We start from the raw sequence: 26,934 nt of genomic DNA, 5'->3' as shown, positions 1-26,934 counted from the left end.
CCGAGCAATAAAGATGAGCAGTAGTTGATAAGGGAAAAGAGAAGAAGTTTAGTGGCGTGAAAGGAAAGATAAGTGTAAGCACAGCAAATATAAAATAGAGCTTAGCGGCTGGAGCAGGCAATAGAGGAATTATGAAGGGAGAAGGAGAGGGAAGGATCAGAGATAATGCCTATGTTGCACACTGAGTGAAAAGGAAAGAGTGGATGGAGGAAAGGGGGATGGAGACGAGATAGTACAAGAGGGAAAGAAGAGAACCTCCGTTTTAGAGGGATTGAGATGTAGAAAATGAGAAGACATCCCGTTCTGTACAGCTAAAAGACAGTTGAAGACAGTGCAATGCAAGACAGAATCAAAGGAAGATAAATATATGGGTGTCATCAGTGTAAAGGTGGAAGGAGATAAGAGCATAGAGAGGAGCAGTGTAGAGAGAATAAAGGAGATGGCCAAGTACTGAGCCTCGGGGAACACCATAAAGAAGGGGGAGCGAAGAAGTGTCCAGCCCAAGTGACAGAATAAGTTAGTTGTGAAAGATAGGAGTAGAACCATTTGAGAGCAGACCCCGAAATACCCAAAGTGGAAAGATAGATAAGAAGGGAGTGGTCCATTGTATTAAACGCTGCAGATAGATCAAGGAGAATAAGAATAGAAGAAAGATTAGAAAGACGGGCTGCGAGTAGAGAATTAGAAATATGAAGAAGTGCAGTTTTGGTGGAGTGAGAAGGGCAGAAACCAGACTACAAGGAGAGAAAAGAAAACAAAGACTCAGGTAATGAGTTTCCTGTGTATAGGCAGCCTGTTCAAGAATTTCAGAGGGAAAAGGTAGAAGGGAAATAGAACGGAAGTTAGCTGGGGAAGACTAATCAAGAGAAGGTATTCGCCAAATGTGTGTTGCTCAGACTGGAGGAGTGGGTGCAAGGTAACATTATCTTGAAGCCCTCCCAAGCAGGTTTGAGGGGAGGGCTTAATACAGTGGACCACCGCTTTACATGGAGCACCATCATGGAGAAATATGATAAGGTTACGAGGTCGGAGGAGGGGGATTATTTGTAGCTTTTTTTGGAGAAATCATTTGATTGGCTTCATAGAAATATCTTGTGGCGTAATTTACATTTTATTGTGATCCCTAATGGTTTATTAAATCTTATCCTGCTGTGATATGAAGACATCTCAGCATCTGTTTGATGTAAAAGATCAGGGAATTATATTTTTCTCCACCAATAAAGGTTAAAAGCAGGGATGTCAGTTGGCCCCAATTTGTTGCTTTCTGACTTTGCCTGGTGCTTCTGTTAGGAAGGTTTGACCACTCTCTCTGATAGGTACATTTTATAGCGTGCTTCTTGATGCCGATGACATAGCTATTTTGGACTTAAACACAGCAGCTCGCCAACAGGGCCTGCTATACACAAATGACTATTTTGGGAAATATATAGTTTGAAATGAAATCTGATAAGAAACTAAATTATGTTGTTTGGGAAAAGGGTGAACCCTTGTAGCTGATTTTTTAAATGAATGTAGAGATGAGGTGGCTGTCTCATTTTTAGTCAGGCCCCCCTTCTCAAAGAGCAGTGTTTGGGTCAATCATTTTAAGAGGGCAGTTTAAAGGACATCATTAAGGATTAAAGAGCCTTTTAAAATGGTATTTCAAGTGTGGGGCAGATTGGACAAGTGTCTGGAGGTTTAAAAGACAAAGGTCCGTTTCATGATTTATTTTATGACAGCGAAATCTGCGGTGGTTCTAACTGTCATGTGCTGGAGGGGTTGCAAAATAAATTCCTGTGCCAAATAGCAGGTCTTCCTCAAGGTAGACGTGGTACCGTCTTATGAGCTGAATTGGGGGTGTTCAGTTTGAAGACTTTGGCCATGTTATGATTTTTAACTTATTTTGTAAAAGCACTTCTGTGATTTTCTGCTAATCAAAGTGAATTTCAGTGTAAGCACAATTGCTGCCTCCCCTGGTAAAGAAAAATGCTTGTTGTATGGGGGTGTAAGGCGATGTACATTTTGACAGGGGATGGGATGGCACATTAAGTCATTTCAAAATAGCTCTTGGGGAGGAAGGATAGCTCAGGAACAACGCTGTTGTCGTGGAAGCAAGACAACGCAGCGCAACACAGGTTTGAAACCCGATCCCACGCTTAGAAACCACTCGCTGGTATTAAGCGTGTTACAAATGAATAAAAATTAAGAAATTAACTAATAAAAAACAAATACAAGATCTTGTCTGATGGGGAGAGAGGTAGATGTCCAAAACATACATTAGCTGCCCTCCTTAGCTTTATATGCACACTTAAGTACACAGATAAGATGAAAAGGAGAAATCTCTGAAATAAGATCCCCAAAAAGCAGGATGCTGATACTAATGGTACGTTTAAATTTACCCAACCCTCAATAAATGAAGAAAGTGTGCATGGGGAAGTACAAAGTGTGCATGTAAAATTGGAGTCGAAGATTAGGTTAATTTGTCACTGTTTCAGTGTTTTGCATCCATTTTTGGACATGCAAGGACGCTATGTTAAATATAATTAATTGTAATTATCAGGTTGTTATATATAGCTTGCTTGAATATGTTAAAGCTTCTTTTTTATTGTGGGCTTCTTCTATATGAATTTGATGAAATATGATGCATGTTTTTCACTGTTGCGAACAATGGAGAAATATGATTAAATATTGATTAATACTGATCATTACATCGTAAGGTTTACAAATCACTTCACTTGGGCTTTGGGGGTTACCACCTAAGAATTCCTTTGGCATGTAATGGCAAATAAGTGCATTTTAAAGCACCTGGGGCCAGTTACATTAGTGAAAATGTGGTTAGGAATAGAAATATGTTAGTGCATGCATATGTTTGTGCATGCAAATTTAATAAAGGAAAGTTGGGTATGCATGCCACTTATTCGTCCATAATGCTTCAACTCGCTGTACAAAGGAAAATAATATGACCGTGTTTTTCAGGAGACAAACATGGGAACATGGTTTAATTATTGTTCTCATTAATTGTCAGCTGTGCAAAATATCTGCAGATGACAGGGTTTAAAGAGTTACACTGCTATAATATGTGAGGACATTGACTGAAACATTACTTACATGGTGGCAACAAATTCAAATCTTGCATCTACAAAAATGAGCCAACTGGAACTGCAGCAGGCTCATTTGCCAACATTCTCGCACAGTCCAGGACACTCTCCTGGCTATAATGCTACTGAGGTCTCATCCTTCAGCACCTCCTTCTATGCCTACACACCATGGCCCAGAGCAACTGGCAAGCAAAAATGTAGGGTGCTGTGAGCAACATGTTGCTCCCGAGCTACACATGGGGATCACTGAGTTAAGGGAAGGGAACCCGTAAAGAATGTGAATGAAGTTTGGGGAAGGGAACCCTTGCAAGTGCTGTGATTGTGAGGTCCGAGCCCGGCTGAGAGAGATCTGAGTTGAATCAGGTACTTTTTGAATGAAAGGTCCGAGCCAGACAGAGGGAGGTCTATGTGAACTTTTGTTGAACTGTGGAAGAACTTTTGGAAAGCTGGAATAAGTGACTTTAACGTGGAAGGCCAAGCGGGCCTCGACCCACATTTTGAACTGGCTTTTTTTGATAACCTGAGCCAGAGTGTCATATCCTGTTTATGGGGGCCGCCTTACTCCGTGCTGTCCAACTTGGGGAGGAGAGCTGACTCAGCCACATTGATCATTTATGTTATAACATTGACTTTTCTTTGCATACACATTCCCCTGTACACACCTTTTGCATAAGAGATAGGGCAGGCATTAGGTTTTGTTAGTATAGGACATCTTGATTTGACATAGACTGACTAGGACTGTGTTTTCCTTATTATTTGATGGTAGAGACTACTCCCCTCATAGCTAAAGGGCAACGTAGGAGTTTTTGTATACTCCAAGAATCTAATAACGTTTTTTGAACTTGTAACCTTTGTGTCAGTGTCATACTTGTGATATCATGCCTCCCTTTACAAGCTATCTGACCAAAAAGCATGTTTCCCTCAAAGGGCATGTCCAGCAACCTGTTCTGAACATTCAGGGAGAAGCCAGATGTTTTCAGGTAGGCCTGCTGCCTCATTACCACTGCTGAACCCATTGCTCGACAATGCAGTCTGCCACAGCCAGGCTCGCCGGCAAGGACTGCTTGGCCACCTCCTTCCCATCCTCCACCAGCTGTAAAAATCTGTCCTGCATGACACCCTCAGGGATGTATTCAGCAGCATGTTCCACAGCTTTCCACATGCCAAAGCAGTATTTTGCGAATCCACAGGCTATGTTTGTGGTCTTGAGAGCCATGCTGCCAGAGGTGAACACCTTTTTGGCCAATGCGTCCGATTTCTTTTCCTCTCCGTCCGTAGGGAGATTGGAAGTGGATGCCGCTGGTCTGGTGGAAATAGTGGCAGCCTGTATAACCAACACCTTCGGGGAAAGGTGTGTACAGAGGCAATAGTGCAAGGGTGCTGCCATAAGGAGGATAAAGGGTCCACAATGGCTGGGCTAAATGACATGTTATGTGGGACCCTCGTCCAAGATATCAGTGAGCTCATACTCTGGAAGAGATGTGGTAGATGCCTTCAATCCAAAGGTGTCAACAACCTTGTCAACCAGAGCCCTGAACTTGACATTAGCATGAGTATAGGGCTCGTTTTGCTGCAATTCAAGATCTGAAGTAGTATCCAGGCCACTAGCGTCCTGTAAACCTGTCTGGTCTTCGAAATAATTGACGCCGCCGGCTCCCATGTAATCGGGGTCAGCTTGATTATTGATGCCGAAAATGTATTGCATAGAGTCAAAGAATCCTGATCTCGATACCAGCACAAAAGAACCAATGCCGACTGTCGGCACTGAGGGGCTTGAGCGCCGACAGAGTAGGCTTCGAAGCCAAAGTGGCTTTCGATGCCAATGTTTCCTTCGGCGCTGAGGGACACTTGGATGACTGATTGACGCAGTGGGCCCCGGCCTTCTGGCGATTTATGCCTTCTAGGCATGATGCCCGAAGGTGTTTTCAACGTCGACAGAGTGGCCAGCTTGTGGTCGGGAGCAGCAAGCGCCGCTTTTGCCACCAAAGTTTGCTGGTCAGGGGCCGGAGCCACACCTACAGTAGCTTGCCGTTTAAACATTTAGAGCAAAGAAGTTTTAAAACGTTCCCACTCTTACCGACTGGTCGGCCCCACCGAAGGCTTACCTCGTTCCAACAACGAGCTGGACTTGCATCAATGGTGGTGCTTCTTTTTCTGCGAGGAAGACCAGGAAAGGCTCCTGGAATGGGACCGTTTCTTGGTCTTCCTGCAATGTCATTCCATGCCCATGTCCGGGGTGGGCTCCTCAGTCTCGGCCTCTGAAGACCGGATGAAAGACAGCACCAGAGATTTGGCAGACGGTCGCGCCTAAGCCAGTTTCCAGGCCCTCTCATGTAGGGATGTCAGCTGCATCTTTGCGCATGACGCACAGGCCTCTGTGCCGTGACTAACACCTATACACCACAAACAGACATTGTGGGGGTGGGGTCACAGACATTTTGGCCCCTCAATTGCTGCATCGCTTGAAGCCCGAAACCCAGTGAGACAACATTGCATCAAGGTTTTCTAGGAAAACGTCCAATTTCGTACAGAAAACATTGAGTAAACTCGATTCGTGTTCCTGTTGCAGTGTGCGGAAAAATGAACTGAAGCATGGGGCGTAGTGACATGCTACATATACAATGCTTGCCGTCACTTCCAGAGCTGACTATCGAGATCCAGACAAGATGGATCAAGGTCCTCTACGCCCCATGCTGAAAAAGTTGCCGAGCAGCAGAGCTGGATGATAGATATCTATCAAGATGAGAAATCTGCGGGAGAAAAGTATTCCACTGAAACAACGAGTAGGATCTGTTTGATGACATCCTGGACGTGTTTCCTTCCGCCAGGATTCCTGCCACTAAGTCCATCTATGGCAAGAGAAGGCAGAGGTTAATGGCTTGGTGGTGCGGGAAGGGATGGTCTCTTTGATCCCTCTGACCTCTACTTTGCCTGAGTTTCTACTTTCCTAGGCCTTCCGATTGCACCATGAAGGAACACCTAATTGCTCTTTCACTCTTCAAGAGTACCCAGGAACAGGGTTTGCTCTGTAACAGCCCACTGTTATGCTGATTTTGCAAGGATAGCCTAACCAGTCTCCTACAGTCCAGTTTATTATTTCTGCTTTTGCCTTTTCTCATTGTGTCTCAGTTTAAGCCTTTGCAGTGGCTCCCTTTGTGGTTGTTCAGAATTAAGGTGATTTTCCAGGTCGCCATCACTTTATCTAGGCGGGAGAGTGAGCTACAGGCTCTGTTTATTCAACCTCCCACCTTACCTTCCCAAGCGTGTGGCTGACCATCCCTCCCTAAGTTTGCGTCAGCCTTCCACTTGCTACAGAAATTCAATCTTCCGGTTTTCTACCCTTGACTGCATTCATCAAAGGTGGAGGAGAGGTTTCACCAACCAAACCCCAAAGGGTTGTCACCTATTATGTCTCCTGCAAACGAGAGCTCAGGAAAGATGACTGTTTGTTGGAACCCGATGAATGTATGCTGGAACCCGAGCAAGCATGACCTGTATTAAGCAGACCCTGTTGAGGGTCTCCAGGCCCATTCTGTCAGAGGCCTGGCATTTAACGTTGTGTTGCAAATGGGTGTCCTGTTTTAGACATCTGTCAGGCAGCTACATGGGCGTATCTGCACATGTTTGCCAAGCATTACTATTAAATAAATTGCAAATGCCTTGCAACATAGGATCACTGATACCACAGTCTTGGTTCTCTCACAGCGAACAGAGCAGTCTTACTTGTCAAGAAAAACATAGGGTACCTTTGAGACAACCAACCTTGAGTGGCCTAAGGTTTCTAATGGGACAACACACAAAGTAGTGTTCCTAGTAAGGACTTAGATTATGACTTATTAGGAAAAAAGGTCAATTAACCAGTTTACGAAATTATTCAAGGAGCTTGCGGGAGAGCAACACTTTAGGACTTTCAAAGCAACACTATTACCTTACAGCACTTTCAATACAAGGACGCCATCTAGGTTCTCTCATCCAGGGAGCATAATCTGTTCTCAAAATGTTAGCTGAAGCATTGTAAAAAAGTATCACTTCCACCACCATGAAGCACACACAGCTAACTGGGCAAGGTTACTCCAGGGAAACAGAGGGTGCTTTGAGGCAGTACACCTTGAGATAATTGTGGGTTCTCAGGGATCACAAAAGACAGAGCTGTGACTCTGAGGACTGGGATTTACTGGCTTGGTGAATATGTAAAGGAAAGCAAACATTGCAGGGGGCGTACACCAAAGGTGCAGTTTAGAACTTTCTGTTTAATAGTCTCCTGGTATTTCCATCCTTGCTGCCTAATAAAGAAATCATTAATACATTGATTCTGGACATTAAAGAGGCCTTTGGATGATATATCCTAGCCTATAAACAAGGCAGAATCATGAAAAATGCACACACGTCATGGATCATAGATCCTGGCAGAACAAATCTCTACACTCACCTATTTCCCCACTTTCTAATGGAACCGATAAGATACTCCATAACTTTCTTAATATTTTCAATTTCTCCATGGCAGCAGCTGAGCAGTAAGGGCAGCCGAGATGGAATAGTGGAACTTGCTGCTTCGTCTGAGCTTTGGCTCCTGGTTTCAGTCTCAGTCAGGATCAATTCCACCAGGCAGACCAATTCAGGTGGCTTTAGCTGCAACACAAACTCATCACGACGTTTCTGCACAAAAGACAGTAACACTTCAGTTTAACCACATCTTTGCCAAACTCACTATTTCAGTTATGAAATACAACAAAACATACGTCAGCCTGCCAATTAATTCAAAACATATGCTGTGTTTTTAACAAGGTAACTTTCCTTGTTTGCACATTACTCGTGCATTTTCCCTATAGCTTTTGCCAAATTTCCTTCTTGGGTTCATTGGTGGGTTAAAGAAAAAAAAAACATTTGGCTAAAACAACCACAAGGAAAAAATGCATGAGTAAGGAGCAAACAAGGAAAGGGACCGCTTTAGAAGCACACATAACCAATTCAAAAGGATAATTAATTCACCCCAATCAGCAAAGGTACAGTAGCATCCCCACTGTCAACATGCTCGGATTCCCAGCCTGGATAAATGTATGATTCTCTCACCTGTGGTGTGCGCTGGTCCCTGCCTTGCCAGATACGAGGGATGTGGATACAGGCCCACAGAAAATCCAGAGAGGCAGATGGATCAAACCTAGCACACAATAAAAGAATTTGCAGACAAAGGAAAAGGATAGAAATTACATACACTTATAGAAACCATTAAAACACCATGCAAAGTTACCGTAATCAGGCATTACTAATCCAAATGCATGCTATGGGATGATGACCTTGGAACCTGCTTCCAACGGCCAAGCTGTGTGTTAATGCATCCTGAGTAGAAGTAGACTTTACAATGAGGACATAGGTAAGAATGAACTGCTTCAATATAGAGACTGGAAATTCTTTGAGGTTAACATTAAAAGCTTTCTTCCCTGATCCTGCATTTAGAGTACTTTCCTCTCTAATACAGAAGTCTGGAGGTAAAACTGCAATTCTTTTGCCAATTAGATTGTTGAACAAGACATTAAAGCAAAGATTCGGGGAAAAGCATGTGGGTTAGTCCTATAGGGAAGGTGCTTCTATGCTTTTTCCTGATTAAGGAGCTTCTTTAAGATGCCAACTGTTAGGTAAGATTTTAACTTGAGAACTAAATCTACCTCACTTGCGAGAACCCCAGAACTCTTTGCTGGACTGCTAGATAATTGTTTCCTATACCTCAGTGAGAGGGAACCTGTCTCCACCCTCACAGAACCTTTCACTCTTTTTATGGGTGACATTTTTAAGACTCGCCACAGTGTCCTTTTAATTTTATCCTCTTTGACAACTTTTGGTATATACCCTTTTATTGTTACATGTTTGCCATTTGGGGCTCCCCTTTTACTTTCTCTGGCTAACCTTGTGAGACCTATAGTATCCAGGGGTAGAAAGGATATTTGTGTCTGTGTCCCTTCTACATTTTGTTAGGTGAAACCAGCAGCCCCCACTTTATGTGGAGTGGCATTGTAACAATACGGTTACAGGGACAAGTTTACCTTAAATGGCTTGTTGCAGTGAACCTTTTCACAAATTTGGTGAACCTTTACCTCGGGTTGTTTTCACAGCTGCAGTAAAGGCACCCATGGGTGGCAATTTTACCAAAATGCCCCCTCCCCCATCTTGCCATTTTCACACTTCTTGTCCCTTCTTAGTCTTCCCCCTGCTCTCCAGGGTGGGAAAGTCCTTTCTGTGATTTGCATCTTTGGTGGGAGACCATTGGTCAAGCTTGCCCAGGCTCCAGAGTTTCTGTGAAGGCAGAAAGCGAGGGAGGAGTTCAAAACTCTGCACACCTTTATCTTCCAGCCCAGTTCAGACTGGGAGGCTGGCTGTCCTGAAAGGACTGCCAACCCCGCAAAGTTGAATGTTGCACGTCTGTTTGATTGGCTTGGTTCCTGCACAAAAGTCAGATACTTGAAGCTGAAGAAGTAGTCGACCACTGGGCCTGAATCGGAAGATGAAGAAACCACAGCTGAGATGATTTACAGCGAACGGAGAGACTGCTATGTAACCAGAGCCTGCTGTTAGCCTTCCTTCCAAGCGACCTGGGGACTCCGAAAACGACAACCCTGACCCAGAGCCTGGTGACATCCACTATAATCAAGACCACCTGCATTTTGAGCCATCCCACGTCATGCTGCGACATTGCAGGGCTGCAATAACCCAGTACCCTGGGACCTCGAGCCAGTTTTTTGGTGCACAGTCTTCTGATTTCCGAAACGAGCTGAAACTTTGGTGTCATCCTGCTGGACCTCCAGAGATGTGATTCCAGTCCTTGAAGTCCCCTCACCATAGTGCTGTACCAGACTAGCGACGAAAGTCCAATCAGCAATATTCCGTCTACTTCTGGCGCCTGCAAAGGGCGCCAAAACCACAGAGCCGCAAACAGCCATGAAGAAACTCTTGCCCAGAGCCTGCCCCGTTGATCCTTGCTGCAAAATCCCTTCCAAAGTCCTGTCTTCTGTTTTCATGACAAAGGAATCCATCGACTGGGATTTTGGCTGCATATCCTGAATTCTCCCCTGCTGCAACTCTTCTTCCATGCCGAGGTACTTTGTTGGCTGTGATATTTACATACTGTATGCCTTTATGATTCCTGTGTAGCTTTGGGGTGTTTCTTGTGATTGGGAGTCCTTCCATCTAATTCACGCAGGCCCACTTCTGGAATCCTCCTAGGGTTTATTCTCAGACGTCCGTGGACCGTTTCATCCTCTCTAAGTGTAATACTTACCTGTTTGAACAGTCTTCCTTAGGAACTCTGTCTTTTGCTACTTATGTGCCTTCCTGAACTGTCTGTTGGATGCTAGAGACCTAGTGACCCCCGCCCTCCTACACTTCTGGCACTGAACACTCATGTTCCAAGGATTGGGCCTGTTGCCTAGAAAAGAGAACACGTGTTTAAAAGTTGACTTACTTGTACATGAAATGTGACTTACTTGTACATGAAATGTGACTTACTTGTACATGAAAGGTGACTTACTTGTACATGCGTTGGTTGGTAAGTGTAACTCAGAGTGAGCAGTTACAAAAGTTCTTACTTACCTTGAATGTGTTCTACAATTCTGAAAAGTAAGATTATTCTACTCGCCTGTGAATTGGTTGTGCCTCTTCCCAAAACTAATTCTGCTGGCTTCACTTAATTATTTCTTCCAGAATATTAGTGTGTAAATTCACCAACTGGATCTTGCTTCCCCTGAACTGCAGTATAGCCTTTCTAAACTAAGTCTGCCTCAGGTTTTACCTACCTTGAATAACTGGGTAATTCGTAAAGTGTAACACTGGGTTTTGCTTTCCCTGGTCTGTTTTATACAGATGCTAAAACAGTCTTCAGTTTATACCTACCTGTAAATTGCTGGTAGTTCCTTTAAAGAGTATATGGGTTTTACTTACCTTGAATAGCTGTGTGCAATTCTTAATAGGTTACTGTGGGTTTTACTACCCTGGGTCTGCCTGGTGCCATCCTAAAAGAAATTAGAAGGCTATTGCTTACCTTAGTCTGTGCTCCACTGACCTGAAAAGCAACTGTAATAGTATATTACAACTATAGGTGTTATCTGCCTAGAATAGCTGTGTGACATTATTAAAAAGTGTTCTGTGGGTGTAGCTGACATTGGTCTACCTGGTGTAATCCTAAATTAATGTAAAAAGTTCTTGCTTACCTTAGTCTGTGCTCCACTGAGCTATAATTGTATATTACACCAAAATGTCTTACTCAGCTAGTATAACTTTGTTATCGTGAATGTGGATATAGGTTTCTACTGTTCCTTGTATGAGTGTTCCACTGTTCAGAAAAGTATACTTGCAGGTTGGTTTACTAAGTGATTACTTAACTGAGTGTAACTGTACAACTGCTAGGGTCTACTACCCTTGTATTACTGGAAGTAATCGGAACGTAACTTATGGCTTTACTCCCCATGAATAGATGTGTCCTATACTAAATGTGTTTGATAAGGTCTGACCACCCTAGAAATACTGTTAGTTTTCTAAACAAGGTTTATGCTTTGATCTGTGTACTTTAAGCATTGTGTTGTGTTGTGTTTTTACATTGTGTTTATAATTTTATGACCAAGTACTTTTCCGCCAAGATTTATTTTAGCCTAACTTGTATTTGTAATAAACCTTTTTTTGTAATAATACTTCTAGTTGTCAGTGTTCCTAATGAACCCTTGGTATACTTCAAGTTCTTTGTACCTTCCTACAGCCCTCTCTCCCGCCTAAGATAAGCCTGGCTGCTCTGTCTACGCTACCATATGCTCAGGTGGTACAGCCTTGTAATAAGAGTGCACTTTTGCACTGTCTCAGTTGTATGGTTTTACTAAACCCTTAGTTAGACGTCAGAAAAACTGTCCTAACACCAACGTATTTGGTCTCAATTTGGTAGAGCCCCTAGAAAAAAAGATTGGCTGGTTAATTATACTCATTCCAATGGCAGTGCTTCGTTACAAAAAAAAGGTACTCTTCCCTTCTTCTGAAAGCAGGTAAATTCACCTCATCTCTCGCTGCTTGCTCAGCAAAATACTGATGCATCGGTGCAAAGTTGTCCAGTTGGATTGGTGTGTCAGGACAGTTAGCAGATACGGGCGAAACGAAAGTACCTGTGATCCTGAGGTACCCTTAACCTGAAACAAACGAGCAATGCATGCAGAGTCAGTAGGAACAGGATCAAGATATTTCTCAGAAGCAACACCCCAGAAAAATTACCATCTGTAAGCAAGGACTATGCTGTGTATAAACATTTCAGAGTAATAAACATTAAAATGATTGGGGTAAAAACCGTGCTACAGCAGTAGACTATTTTGTTTGAGTTAAATTTTAAGTGGAGTTTTTTTCATTATCAGATAATCCACTAGCTGGTAAAATATCTCTGTGGATAAAAGCATATAATGCAGAGATGTGTGGGCAACCTGAAGGTCAATGTGTCAAGTCCCGGTGTACCCACTCTGTTCCTTCCCCTTTCAAGGTGGATAAAACACATTGCATCTCGCTGGACAATTCCAACACTTGTTATAGTTGTGAGGGAGATTTTTCCAGTGCCCTCTGCTGACAGCGTTGAAAAAACGCCTGCAATCTTAGACAGGGTTTCCACCCATTTAATCCTTACTCTTATAATGGTAATGTAACAGAGCATACACATTTTACTCTGAGAAGGATGGAGGGGTGGCAGAAACGTACAGTTAGCCACACAATAGCATTCAATCAAGGAATGTTAACACTGTACAATAAGAAAACAATGTATTACTTGTAATGTTCTTTCTGGTGGACACGTTAATTCATCCTATTGGTTGCTCATTTTCCTTTTGATTAAAAACTTTATTTATTATTTTCCAAAACAACAAGAATTTTTGCAGATCCCCCCTCACCACCCATTGCCAATTGGTCCAAACACACATTTCCTACTATATTCAACCCGTCGAGCCCATACCCACAGTTGCTGAGCCATATACAGTATCTGTCCAGTTGGAGGTTCAAGTTCAATTTCACTGAAGCCAATCAGGGGGGGTACCGTCATCTCTTCACTCCAAGTCTCTGGTGGCGCCACAGGTCTGTGTTCCCAACAGTTTAGTCCCACTCCCACAGTCCGGTGTTTCCCCTTACCTCTTCCCATGGGTGTAGGACATGGGTGGGAGAGGGGGGACAAATCCCCCACACATTTTAAGTGGGGGGGATATAATGGCATTTATCCCCCCCAGAATATGTAAGTAAAATATGTAAGTGTTGTGCATGCAGCATGTACATATTTGCAGCGTGTAATTATACTTCTGCAGCAGGGGTTAAGTCCTAAAAATGTATGTGGGGGGGACACGTCAACAAATGCAATCGGATGTGACGTCACCAGAAATTAGCATATCAAGGTGAAATATGCACATTTCATTACATTTGCTTTGCATAACCACCCAAATTGCACAGGATGAATGTGATTTGCCTTTCATAAAAACAACACACAAAGCCCAGAGAGGATTTTTTCTTCTAATAGTTTTTTTGAAAACGTTAAAAGATGTGCATGTTTTAAACTCCAAGAACCAATACAAGTGTTTTCCCGGGGAATTGCAGTACCGAAATGAGACATTTTACCTTTAGTTGTTTGTTATTTTTCATCAGGTTATATAATGCAGCGGTGAAGTGTTTGGCCTACAAACCTGACCACTGTCGTTCGATCCCCGTGGTCGTCACCGTGCAAAAGTACAAGTTCTGCAGGCTTAAAGTATTTCTGCTCGCTGCATTCCAAGTGCCTGCGCATTTGGTACATGCCCAGGCAGGGGAACGAACTGCACGTTCCCCTGCACAGTGCACTGCTGCACAGCCTCAGCCTGCGTTTGTCCAGAGGCCAGAGCGAAGTGGAGCAGCCAGGCAGCGACGCATGCAGAGAACTCTGCAATGTCATTTGATTATCGAGGCGAGAGAGTGGGAGACTAGAGAGAGACTTGACCCAGAGCTAGCTGAGGTAAGTTACTGAGTAGTAGTGCCTGTGTGTGTGTGATGTCGTGTGATTGTCTGGTCGAGGGGGTACAGTGTGACTGTGTGTGTGATGTCATGGGGGGGTGTCAGGTCCCCTTGGCCTGGCCCCAATCCTCCAGACTTATAGCACCCACAAAGGCAATGGCAGTGCACCCGGTCCCTAGACACGCACGCATGGCACGAGGTGGTGTCCTCTTCCACAGTGCTCTATGGCTCCACGCCCTCAAGGACCCCCAGCTCCCTGGACCCCCTGCACCCTAGCAACCCAACCCTGCCTCTTCTTAAGTCACTTTCCAATAAGGAGGACCCTCCTGCTATGCAACTGGCAGAAGTGCTAGATAATTCTGCAGTGCTGGGCCCACATAGCATTCCACATCACCTGAAGGGGTCCTAACATGCTGGATACATCCCTGACGATTACCAGGCCACGTGAAAGACACGAAAAGGGGCCCTCACAGGTATCTGGTCATTGCATCGACAGCCAAACCGTCGAATACCATACCATTGAAAAAATATTGGATGCATTTTTTTAAATGGTAAAGGTTTAGTTGAATAAAAATGGGTTTTAAAGGTTAAAAAAGGCAAGGGGTGGGGGTGAATCCCCCAATAAAGAAAATTTGAAAAAAATGCATTCAATGCTTTTTTTCGATGTATTTTCTTTCAGTGGTATGGCATTCAATGGTTATGGCTGTTGATGCAATGACTATGAACCACCCTCACAGCCTTTAACATAATTACTGGGGTCCTCATTCACGACCCATATAAGGTGCTGAAAAAGAAAAAAGTGAGCATTGCCTGGGTTAGGGTCTCGGGGCGCTACTGCATGGCACACTTTGCCTTAGTCCAGTTCTTCCTTACTCCGGTATTGCATACCCTGTCCCCATCAAATGATGGGCCCTTCCTTCTACTGTAATACAATGCGATTCGATGCGTCTGCATCACATGTCAGATGCCATCAGATCCTCTCTGAGTTGCCCATCCAGTCCCGGTTTTCATCTGCGTTCTGGGACTTGTGGTTTTGCTTTTCCCGTTTTGAATATGAGACTGCAATCTCCATATTGCAAAGAGCTATGCCCTCAGAATGCCATGAACATCTCCGGAATGTTCTGGAGTGTGTAGCCCCTTGCGCCACCCCTTGATTTTCCTCCTTCCCTAAAAATGTTACCCCATCACTGACCTCAGGACTCTGTACAGAAAAGCAAACCAACGGGACTTATCCTTGTGAAAGGACACCCAGCACATCTGTTTCCTGATTAAAAATGCTTTTGGAGGCCGCAGAATTTAATAAAATGTAAATGCCTGCACATGTGTCAAAAGAAACCTGAAACATAATTGCAGGCTGATACCTTAAATGTGGCCTAGTGTAGGAGGAACGATTATTTACTACAACTCTAGGTGTATTGCCTACCCAGATGTCCGTATACACGTCTATGGCCACCAGCCTCCTTTAACACCTGCACCCAACAACCTATAATGTACATTCCCAGAGTCACATAAGGGAGACAATGCTGAACACTGAGGTGCATGTGGGGGGCTGAAGCTTCCATGTTAGGGCCTGGTCGGCGGGGGCTGCATGTGCGGGGGCTGAAGCTTCCATGTTAGGGCCTGGTCGGCTGGGGGTGAATGTGGGGGACTGAAGCTTCCATGTTAGGGCCTGGTTGGAGTGAGTGCATGTGGGGGGCTCAAGCTTCCATGTTGGAGATTGGTTGGCGGGGTGTGCATGTGTGGGGCTGAAGCTTCCATGTTAGTGCCTGATCGGCGGGGGGTGCCGGCTGAAACTTCCAAGTTAGGGCCTGGTTGGCGGGGGGTGCATGTGGGGGGCTGAAGATTCCATGGTAGGGTCTGGTCGGCGGGGGGTTTGTGGGGGGCTCATGCTTCCATGTTAGGGCTTGGTCGGAGGGGGGTGCGTGTGGGGGGTCTCAAACTTCCATGTTAGGGCCTGGTCGGTGCGGGGTGCATGGGGGGGCTGAAGCTTCCATGTTAGGGCCTGGTCGTGGGGGGAGAATGTGTGGGGCTGAAGCTTCCATGTTAGGGCTTGGTCGGTGGGAGGTGCATGTGGGGGGTCTCAAGCTTCCATGTTAGGGCCTGGTCGGTGCAGGGTGCATGGGGGGGGCTCAAGTTTCCATGTTGGGGCCTGGTTGGCGGGGGGTGCATGTGGGGGGCTGAAGCTTCCATGTTAGGGCCTGGTCGTGGGGGGAGAATGTGTGGGGCTGAAGCTTCCATGTTAGGGCCTGATCGGCGGGGGGTGCCTCTGGGGGGCTGAAGCTTCCAAGTTAGGGCCTGGTCAGTGGGAGGGTGCATGCGGGGGGCCGAAGCTTCCATGTTAGGGCCTGGTCGGTGGGGGGTGCATGTGGGGGGTCTCAAGCTTCCATTTTAGGGCCTGGTTGGCGGGGGGCATGTGGCAGGCTCAAGCTTCCATGGTAGAGCCTGGTCAACAGAGGGTGCATGTGGGGGGCTCAAGATTCTATGTTATGGCCTGGTCGGCTGACCTGCAGAAAAAGACATGTCATGTTATAACGCGGAACTATATAATTGGCAGAGTTTTGTTGGTGGGCAATTTGATTGTCCTACCATTACATTATAAATGCACCGCTCCAGCTTAGTTGGAAGAAAGCCACTTTTCCTAAATTAATGGAAGCAGCGTCAGAAAAGCAGAGCAAATGTACCCTGTGGTTGGCGAGCTGTGCCAGCAAACGAGCAAAGCGCGAACTCTGAAAAGACAGCCGTGTCTCACATATATGGCAATGGCCAGATGGCTACGTAATTAGGGGCAGCACTGTGCGTTTTTAAGCACTAATGTAAATTAACTGCACATGTTTTGGGAGCTGTGTTATGAATGTAATACTGAAGCATCTTCTGATGAGTAAAGAGGGAACCATATGGCCAACATCCCAGGAATCCCCCGAAAGGAGTTCCATATTAGTAGCCCCAACCTTAATGCAGGGGTGCACAACTTGTTTAGCTCGGGCTGGATGTGTGACCTTCCCATCATGGTTGGCAAGGGTTCCTGATGATAGAAATTACAGGTGACCATTTGGCAGCCAGTTGCTGTAGAAGGGATTAGGGAGAGGTTGTGGATGGATAGGGGGAAGTAGGGAAACCGGGAAGAGGGTTAGGGTAACAAAATTGGATAGGTAGAGGGATGTTAGGGGAAAAACACACCTTGATACTCTGCATACCCACCTAGCGACCTGACCTCGCCTAATAGTAACCAAAAAATACCCTACTGCTTTCCTAAATCACTACAAACATACATTCCTCTGCCCCCCTTGTACCTGAACATTAGAAACAAAGCATCGGACCTGTAACACCCCCTTAATGGGAGTTGAGGCAGCAAAATGCACATGGCAACATAATGATGGCAACATAATGAAACAAAACAGCAGGGAGCTTCTCCCCTCATGCTTGACAAAACTCATGGAAACGGCCCATGGGTTCTGCTTGTGGGGTAAGAAGGGCACAGGGTTAATGGGAACATGGTGCAACTTATGTCAAGGGCTTGAGGCTGGTACAGGTTAACGGCCAATTGGGTAAAACCGGAAAAACAAGGTGATTGTCACGACCCATATAAAAAAAAAAACCCTGGCCACCCCATGGACCAGGAGGGGCCTTGAATCGGGTCTCAAACAAACTCAGGCATCCTTTGCTGAAGCCCTCTTGGGGCCAGGCTCATACTTCGTGAGGACTTGTGCTTTGGGACTACTTTATTTCCAGTACCAGCCAACATGGAGGCGCCCACATAGCTTGGTTCCCTTGGAACCAAGCTATGCGGTATAGTGTTTTGGGTGTGGTAGCCTAGGAACTAATTTACTTGGACTACTTTTCTGAAGCTATTTAAACCACACCCGACTTGAAGGACACGCTTCGCGTTACTTTGCAATTCTGCAACATGACGCGCATCGTGCTCAGCTGCACCTTCGAACCTCGGAAGAACAGCATCTGAAAAACAAAAGGACATGGTTAATAGCAGCAGCTTACCTTGGATTCCATCGCTAGCTGCCCTCCGCTCCTGCAAACAGCATCCAAGGATCAGCGAACCTCCCGGACCGACGGATCGGCAAAAAAGAGAGAAACAGGACATTGTAAAATGTCTAATCGTGCCAGAAGCTTAACTCACGAGTCGCCCATCGACCAGCATCGCCTTGGGACATCTTTCTCCGGGTGAGCACCGCAATCTAGGGAAAACAAAAGACAACAGGTTAGCAAAGGCAAGGCATCATAGCGTTGTGCATAGCGCCTACTTACCGCATCAAGGCGCTCTCGAAGCACCATCACCTACCGGCGAGTCCCAACTCAGCCAACGTTCCACAGAGAACTTCCGCGCACCTAAGGAAAGAGAAAGATATTACTTAAACCAAAGAAAGGCATACAAGTATAACAGTAATAAGACCTACCTGAAAGACTCAAAAGGGCCGGCATCAGTGAAGTAACTAGATCGCACTCGCACACAAAGGACAACGCGCCCCTGCCAAGAAGGCAGGACGGAGAGCACGCCAAAGCCCATAACAAGGTGAGGAAAGGTCCGGGGAGGGGCTGCGGGCATACGGGGAGTTGGGAGGCTCTTACCCCAGTTGCCCAGTCTAGAACATTGCCCACCTGTATTCCAGGCAGAACTCCGCTGATCATACCTGGGAGCGGCTGAGAAGGATACCAGAGTCCCCACAGCTGGGTGGCGTCCTCGTGGATACCAGGTGAACGTAACAGTGGTCTCCCAGGGGAGACATAAGGCCCTTTCAAACATTTCATTTAAAAGGGGCCTCGAACTTCCAGATGACATTGACCCCCCGTTTTGCCAGTCAGCACCTACAACATGGCAATATATTCCTTTCTATATTACATTCGTTCTGGGGCTTACAATGTGTGCTTTGCTGGAGACCTTCCGGACGTCCCTTCCCTCAAGTCCACCTTGGGGACTTCCCTCATACACAAAAGCAAAGTCCCCAAGGTGTCCCCTGCCCCCCCCAGATTTTATGTGTCTCCTACGCCTCTGCCCCTTCCACCCCACAGCTCCGATTCTTGCCCCTCCATATACATCTATCACGCTCCTCCCTTCCACCCACATCCCATGTCCCCAGCCGTGTACCCCACCTCTCCTTCCAGCCACACAGATCTTTCGGACTCCCCCTGTGCTCCAGCAATCAAATAACGCTTATAAGTGTCCTTAGGTCTAGCACTTGGTTGCATCAATGCACCAAATACTGCTTCCATGTCATTACAATATATCACATCCTTCTCCCAATGTGCAATGTTAGGGGCCCCTCTTTCTCCAGGACATGGCCACCCTTCTCCTAGCCAGTAACAACGGCAACCCTAACAATCTTCTTACGTGGGTGGGAGCCTTCCCTGTATACCCGAGCAAGGCCATCAGCGGGGAAGGGTCGAGACTCCACGATCTAAGACACCACGGAAAACACTGCATTCCAGAAACCCCCAATCCGAGGGCACCCCCAAGCAAAATGAAGCAAAGCAGCCAGGGCATAGGAGGACCGTCTACACTCATCCAAGGTATCCGGATAGAATCTGTGCAGTACTGCTGGTGTATAATACACCTGATGTATGATTTTGAAATGTATTAGTTTGTATTGGCTTTTGATCGGCAGCCCCTGGTTTGCGTGCAGCAGTATCGCCACACCCCATCTGTAATAGGCTGGACCAACAATTTCTCCCACTTCACTCGTGCCGTGTTCCCCCAAACCTCCCTGTCCTCCATCACCTTGTTATATGGACCAAAAACCAATCTGCCCTTGCCTCCACCTGCGATCAAACCACGCAATATTTGGGCCATCACAGGAGGTTCAGGAAACTCGGCTATCAACTCTCAGACAGTGCTCTTCACCTCCCCGTCCCTTAAAGTCATCCGCTGAGATGAATCGCCCTTGCGGGAACAGATCCTGAAACTGAGTGCTATGTAACCAGGTCATGCACTGAACCATAGCCTTTCTCACATGTCAACGGAATTCCTGGTATATACACCACCGCAAACCCGGGGAATACAGTAGCTCTGCCCTTCCGCTCTATTCCCACCCAAGTCTTACATGTTAGTTCCACCATATTCCGAGGTCGCACTAGGTTCCACATTGCAGTCAATATCACTGCCCACTGCAAGAATGGGGCAGCTAATGCCCTCTCCACGTGCCGCGTATCTCTATCAGGAGAAAACGTGTACGCCACAAACAATGCTTGCACCACTGTGTAGTACAACTCCATATCTGGCAAGGTCAAATCGCCCCACAACACGGGGGCTGACAGGGACTCGCGGCTGCTTACAACTCTCGACAAATTGAGACAGAACTGCTCTGACCTACATAAAGTACGTCTTAGGCAAGGACATCAGCACGTTAAAAATAAATATCCAAGTATCTCGGTAAGAGAACCATCTTGACCATAGAAATTCTCCTATACAAAGGCAATGGAAGTCTCATCCACCTCTCAGTTGGCATCCAGAGCCTGTTGCAGAACCCTACAATAGTTTTTCTGATACACCACCTCCGGGTCGTGGCCAATTTGAACCCCAAGATACCCAGCGCTAACAGAATGCCACTGAAAACCCAGCCCGTCACGAAACTCCTGCGTTGCTTTCTTGAGTGGGAACAGCACTGATTTAGACGGGTTAATCCTCAACCCCGAGAGGTCATCAAAGCCTAACAGCTCTGTCATTATGGGGGACAGATTCGCCTCTGGGTCCGATACATACAGCACCATATCGTCGGCGTAAAGTGAGACCAATAGTTGATGACTTAACAACCGCACCCTTGAATGTACATGCTTATCCCTAAGTAATTTGGCGAGTGGCTCGATGGCAATGGCAAAAAGTAGGGGTCAGCACTACCTTGTTCCCCTCCCCATAGTCACTAAATCAGTGAAGCGACCATTAACTCTCACCCGTGCAACGGGGGATGTATACAACACCTTCACCAGAGTCAGGAGCCCCTCGCCCACTCCCATTTGCTTTAAAACCATAAACAAAAATAGCCACTCTACAGAGTTGAACACCTTCTCGGCATCCAATAGCGCTGCCACAAGCGGGACAGCAGGGCCCAAAGCCGAAAGTAACCCAAAGGTATGTTGCAACCCATACAAAGTAGACCTACACGGTAAAAACCCTGATTGGTCTGATTTGACACAGCAAGACATCAAGGACGCTAGTCTAGCTGCCAAAATATTAGCCAGTATCTTATTATCCAGATTCATTAGTGAAATAGGTTGATATGAAGTGTGCTCACCCGGCGCCTTCCCCGGTTTTAAGAGGAAGGTGACCACTGCTTCAGGCACCAGACTAGGAGGCATGACATCATCAACGGCTTGTTGATACATACCCAGCATATGGGGGACGAGGACAGCCGCATATGCCTTATAAAATTCAGCTGTGAAGCCATCCAGCCCCGGCACGTTGCCTGCCGTGTTTTAATTGCCCTATGTAACTCCTCCTCAGTGATGGGACAATTCAACAACGCCCTCTCCTCTGTATTAAACCAGTACAGTGCAATCTGGTCCAGAAACTGGGATAGTTCTGGCTCTTGCGCCCCACAGTGTGATGCATATCAATTAATATAAAACTCCCGAAACACCCAACCTATCTCGCAATCCGCATACCTTGCCACCCCTAGTGTATCCCTTCACAGCCCTCACATGAGTCCTGGAGGACTCGGTCTTCGCTGCCCTTGCCAGCAACCACCCCAGGCATTGTCCTTCCTCATATTGCCTCAACGCCACCTGCCTCTGTAAAAACCGTACCTTCCTGTTCACTACCTCCCGGAACCTGTCCAATTCTTCCCACAAAATCACCCCAGGGCCGCGACCCTACCATAATCAATACCCGCCTGTATCTGACACATTTGCTCTTACTCTCTGCTAGCTCTTTCCGTATCACCCAGAGGATACCCGCCTCCTTCGAGATGCATTCTCTCATCATCACGCACACTTGAATGCCTCCCATAATACTGCCAGGGAGCGGACAGGCTGCTAAAAAAAAGAATCAACTCCGAGATGTCCTTACAAAACACACTATCCAGAAGGCCCTCGCTCTTAAAGACCCAGCCTGGCCTGGATGCAATTTTCCCCCGGAATATTCACTCCCAACAACACTGGTGCATGATCCAACAGGGTTCGAGCTAATATTTCACATCCAACCGGAAATGTCTTCAGATATCAAAAAGTCATCAAGTCTGGAGGCAGACTGGTGCACAGAAGACCTAAAGGTGTACTCTAAATCCTCACTGTGTCGTAACCTCCAAATATCCCTCAATGCCCAAGTCCCACACAGCCTCCTAATTCTTTTGTAGTCTAAGTATGCGATCTGAGCACCCCCTGTGTCCTATTCATCCTCAGGACCATCACCTTGTTGAGGTCTCCTGTGCAAATGATAAGTTACGGCGCAAGCCCAGAATACTGGGTCTCAATCCACCGCAGGGAGTTAGTCAAATCATTATTCCGCTCTTAATAGTTACCCAGAGTGACCAGCTGTTCCTGCAGGACACCTGAGACCACCACAGCTCTCCCCTCATCATCTTTGCCGACAAATCAAAACTACAATCATTGACCAGTATGCATACATCCCTAGAGTATCTAGAATCGGATGAAAAGTACCTGTGACGCCCCATGGTTTACCTATCCGTGACTCCCCATCAGGGGAGAGATAAGACTACTGAAGGAAGGTGATAGCCACATCAAGTCTGTTCAGGAACAGTAATACCCTTCCATGCTTTCGACTGGCAATTCAACCCCCTCACGTTCCAGGACAGTAACCCAATTCCTTTAATCATTAGGGCCCATACTTAAATATCTCCCTCAATCATTGCCAAACAACTGGGGCCTGTGCATCGAGCCCAAAATTGCGTCGAAGAAGCCGGGTAGGCAAAGTGCAAACCAAAACCCCATTGAGTCCTCCCTCCTCGCACTCCTCCCCCGTCAGCAACCCCAATATGCCAGTTATCCCCAAACCCCTCAACGGCTACCCATTACTGCAAACACATGAGGAACCCCTGTGAGCCCAACCACCCCACCTCTGATAGACATACGGCCGCCTCTACTGCTCACACCTTAACATCATGCACCCATGTAACGTCTGCTGTACTCAGTCATTACCCACCCCACCTGCGCGGGTGTGTGGGGTACCGCCTCTCACTGCCGCACCCTGGCTGACAGGAAGCATGCAGCAAGGTCTCCAAAAAGCTGTTGACCTCCTCCAGGGACTGGAAGAAGAGGGCATATTTCAGGCCCCTATCCCAAAACCTATTTTTTAACATCAATGTAAGTCTGCCGTGATGCCTGCACTTTGTTGGAGAAATCAAGGACAAATTTAATACTGTCCCCTTTATATGTCAGGGCCCCCTTTTCCCTCGCTTTACGCAGAGCCAAGTCTCTGTCTCTATAGTGCAACAGCTATGCAATTATGGGGCGGACAGGAGCACCCGGGACTGGGCGTCCCTCACTGGGAATTCGATGCGCCCGCTCTACAATTAAGACAGAAGAAAATCTCTCAGATCCCAATGGCTCCTGTATAATAGATTCAACAAGAAGTTCCATGGTGTTTTGATTAGCCGACTCCGGGACACCCACAATGCATAAATTGTTCCGTCGGGACCTGGATTCCAAAAGTCACTAGCTTATCCGCTGCATCTTGCAGATGTTCCTCATTCCAGCTCAGGTCACCTTTTAGCTTGTAATACAGTTCAACAAAAGTTAGTTTCCTTCTGGTTCTCACAATTCAGTACAGGTTTCCCTTTGCCGGGCTCAAACCTTTCAATCACAATGCGTGGGGGTTCCCTTCCAAAAGCTTCAATCACACCTTCATAGGCTTCCCTCCGTCGGACTGAAGCCTCCTTTCACATTCCTTCCGCTGGCGAAGACTTTCGAAATGGCGAGTCTTTTGCTCTAACATCGGCATCACCACTTGGACCTTCTTTCCTCAAACGTCACTTTTCCTCTCCTACACCAAGGCCTCTTGGTAAATGTATTTTCGAGCACAGTACTTATTTCGAAGTTCAAAGATATCTCTCACATCCAGGATTTTCGTCTGTCGGGATCAAACCTAACAGTTCAAATCTTGCATCTCAGTTTCTTTCTCTTCCTACCGCTTCTACGGCATCAGACATTTCACAGAGACTTTCGATTGGACAATCTTCTTTCGCCAGACCACTGTCACTTTGTATCTTTAATTTGCAGTTCTTTACAATGCTTTGCTTTCTCTCGCGTCTTATCTGCACCTTCCTTCGTCGCATACTGTTGCCATCAAGATTAATTTAACAGAGACCAGATTTTCATTGCTTTCATCAACTCACCGGCTGTGTTAATTCTTTGTTGTCTTTCGCAGCTTTGATTCTGAAGTCAAGGCTGACAGCACAACTGCCGCTGCACCTCCCCAACTCTGCCATTCACCCGGGAGGGTGGCTGTATCCTTGAAACGCGTCCCTTCTCTCTGGCTGAGCTTCCTTGCGCAACCTTCAAGGCACTCAGAGGTAAAAATCTCTTGCCGGGGTGTCCAAGGTTTCTCAGCATCTCTGTTTCATCCTTCGGCCTGTCGCTCTGCTACGCCTGGTTCGCTATCGCGCTGGAAGAACTGCTCCTTCTCGCACATTAGTGCTCAGAGTGTATCACAGTGTTCCACCTTTTAACTATGTGGCGATGTCATGATGCCTACCCCCGGGCTTCAGGACCAAGGCATCAGCTCCGGGAGCAGGCATCAAGATACTTATTAAAACCCCAACAGCCCCGGCTGGGGGCTGTTGGGGTTCAGTCCTGGCGCCTTAGGCGCCAGGCTCATCATAGAAATCAGTCCTGGCGCCATAGGCGCCAGGCTCATAGACTTTACTTACCTGATGCAGACCATGCTGCAAATGAGTCCAAGCCAACGTAAGGCCTGGATGGGACTATTTTATTACAGGGACTATTTTTTACTCGGGCGTGGTTCTGGAGAACTTCTTACCTGGAACTACTTTGGAGGCTATTTAAACCATGCCCGAACAGCAGCACACGCTTCGTGTTATTCTGCATCCAGCAGCGTAACGCTCACCGTGCCTGCATTCAGCATCCAGTCTTCTGCCACGCCCGCCTCGAATCTGGAGCTCCTAAAACAAAGAGGAAAGAAAAGGACAAGGTTAGAAAACGAACTATTTTCGAATTCCTCACCTGATTCCGGATTCATCTCGCCTCCAGGCCTGGAAAGAACATCATTTCAGTACGCGTAGCATCTCCAGCTGCAGCGCCGCGCCATACTCACCAGTCCTCGCAGCATCTTTCGATTCGGCACTGCCTCCATCATTTCTTCGCCGAACTCCGGCACCTGGGGGACAAAAGAAAACAACGAGGTGAGCCGAGAAAACCAACAAATATAACTCTCATCACCATAGACTTACCCGATTTACCACCGGAGGCATTATTCTATAACTCTCTCTCTGTGCATGTGCCGCACCTGCAAAGAGAGAGAAAAACAACACGTTAAACACGTGCAACATTTACCGGACAGCGTCGGGTAATACAGACTCTTACCTGAGCGCCACCAGCTACCACGAGAGCATCTTCTCACGAACTCAGCTGCAAGACAAGGAAGGAAGGGGGGAACAAGAGTGAACATCGGACATATTGAACTCTATGAACTTGATACTTACTGGTCCTCGCCAGGAACCACAGAGTCAATACTCTCTGGAACTCTTCACACCTTCAAACCAGTGAAGTAACTGGCATCAACGCGCCCCTGCAATCCATGCAGGATGGAGAGCTCATCTTTCAAGAGTATAAGGTGGGATTGCTGAGAGGGCACTTCGGAGGTGATTAGTGGGGAGGACTGTGGGGGGTGCCATCACTTGAATCCACGGGTGGCTAAATCCATCTCTCCACTTGCAGGAGAATACTTCTAGGGGTCAAGCAGACAAGATTAGGATGGCCAGTCCAGTCAGTCATCTCTGCACTACGCATCACGTTGGTGGAGACCGCAGCCGTCTGGGTCTGACCGACGCCCCTGTGGGAGCCAGGTGAGCGTAACAGGTGAGAGCGAATAGGTACCAGGTGTATGTAATTAAGGTCAAGTACCTGGCTCTGCACTTTTCCACGCTTATGGGTATACTCCTGATTCCAAGTAGGAATTCAAACAGGTTGCCAGTAGTGGAGGCCACAATTCCAGTTTCCCCTTAAATAAATCTGCGGGGACCGCGTCTGGGCCAGGAGCGTGGTTTTGCGATTACTGCTGTTTCCACCTCCTTCAGAGTCAGACGTAATGTGGAGCACCGATCACTGCCCTCGTATCTAGAGACCTGGCCCTTGAACAAGGACATAAAATGGTCTGACCATGTTTTAGCTCCCACATAGTATTCCCTGTGTGTCTTAACCCTCTTATATGTTAGTCCACCTGCAACGAAGACCCAGAACTTCTTGGAATCCTTATTTGAGATGGCCAAGAGAAGCTCTGTTCTTCAAAAACATTTTCCCGAGGTCCACTGCCTGTTTGTAAGTGGCCCTTGCTCTGATGACGTCCCCCCCTGTGCTGTCCTTATTTAGCAAAATCCCCTTTAAGGAACACTGCGCAGACCTGCGTGTATCATCAAACCAACAGACTGTTACTTTTCCTTTGCTTGTTTTAAAATCTCGCTGAAATAGATCAGGGACCTTCATAGTTCTTCTGAGGAGCGAGTAATTTGGTGTTACTCAGCATCATGAGCAAGGATGTGATCCAAATTCGTTGACACCACTTTGTGTTGGACCACTATCGAATCCCATTTTTGCCCATTTTACCCCTGGGTTTACAATGTGGGTTAATTTCACAAAGATCTAATTGTGGATAAATAACAGGTGGCAAGTTGGGGTGGTCCTGTCTTAAGACCAGCCTCAGGGGGAAATGATCAATGGCAATTTCCTTTATAACCGCAAA

The 26,934-nt window shown here is 46.6% G+C and overlaps 1 protein-coding gene across 1 annotated transcript in view; it reads right to left on the bottom strand.

Moving 5' to 3' along the window:
- INTS1 (integrator complex subunit 1) overlaps positions 1-26,934 on the bottom strand; it is a 2,112,141-nt gene that overhangs the window by 324,117 nt on the left and 1,761,090 nt on the right. The window contains exons 36-38 of the mRNA XM_069647642.1: positions 12,105-12,235; positions 8,148-8,235; positions 7,507-7,733 (exon numbers count right to left, since the gene is read on the bottom strand). Of these exons, the coding sequence (XP_069503743.1) occupies positions 7,507-7,733; positions 8,148-8,235; positions 12,105-12,235 (446 nt within the window). The remainder of the gene's footprint in view (positions 1-7,506; positions 7,734-8,147; positions 8,236-12,104; positions 12,236-26,934) is intronic.

This window comes from Ambystoma mexicanum, chromosome 2q (assembly GCF_040938575.1).
Source record: "Ambystoma mexicanum isolate Mex_15411 chromosome 2q, UKY_AmexF1_1, whole genome shotgun sequence".
In the NCBI taxonomy this organism is placed as follows: domain Eukaryota; kingdom Metazoa; phylum Chordata; class Amphibia; order Caudata; family Ambystomatidae; genus Ambystoma; species Ambystoma mexicanum.
This window is presented reverse-complemented; position numbering and strand designations above follow the sequence as displayed.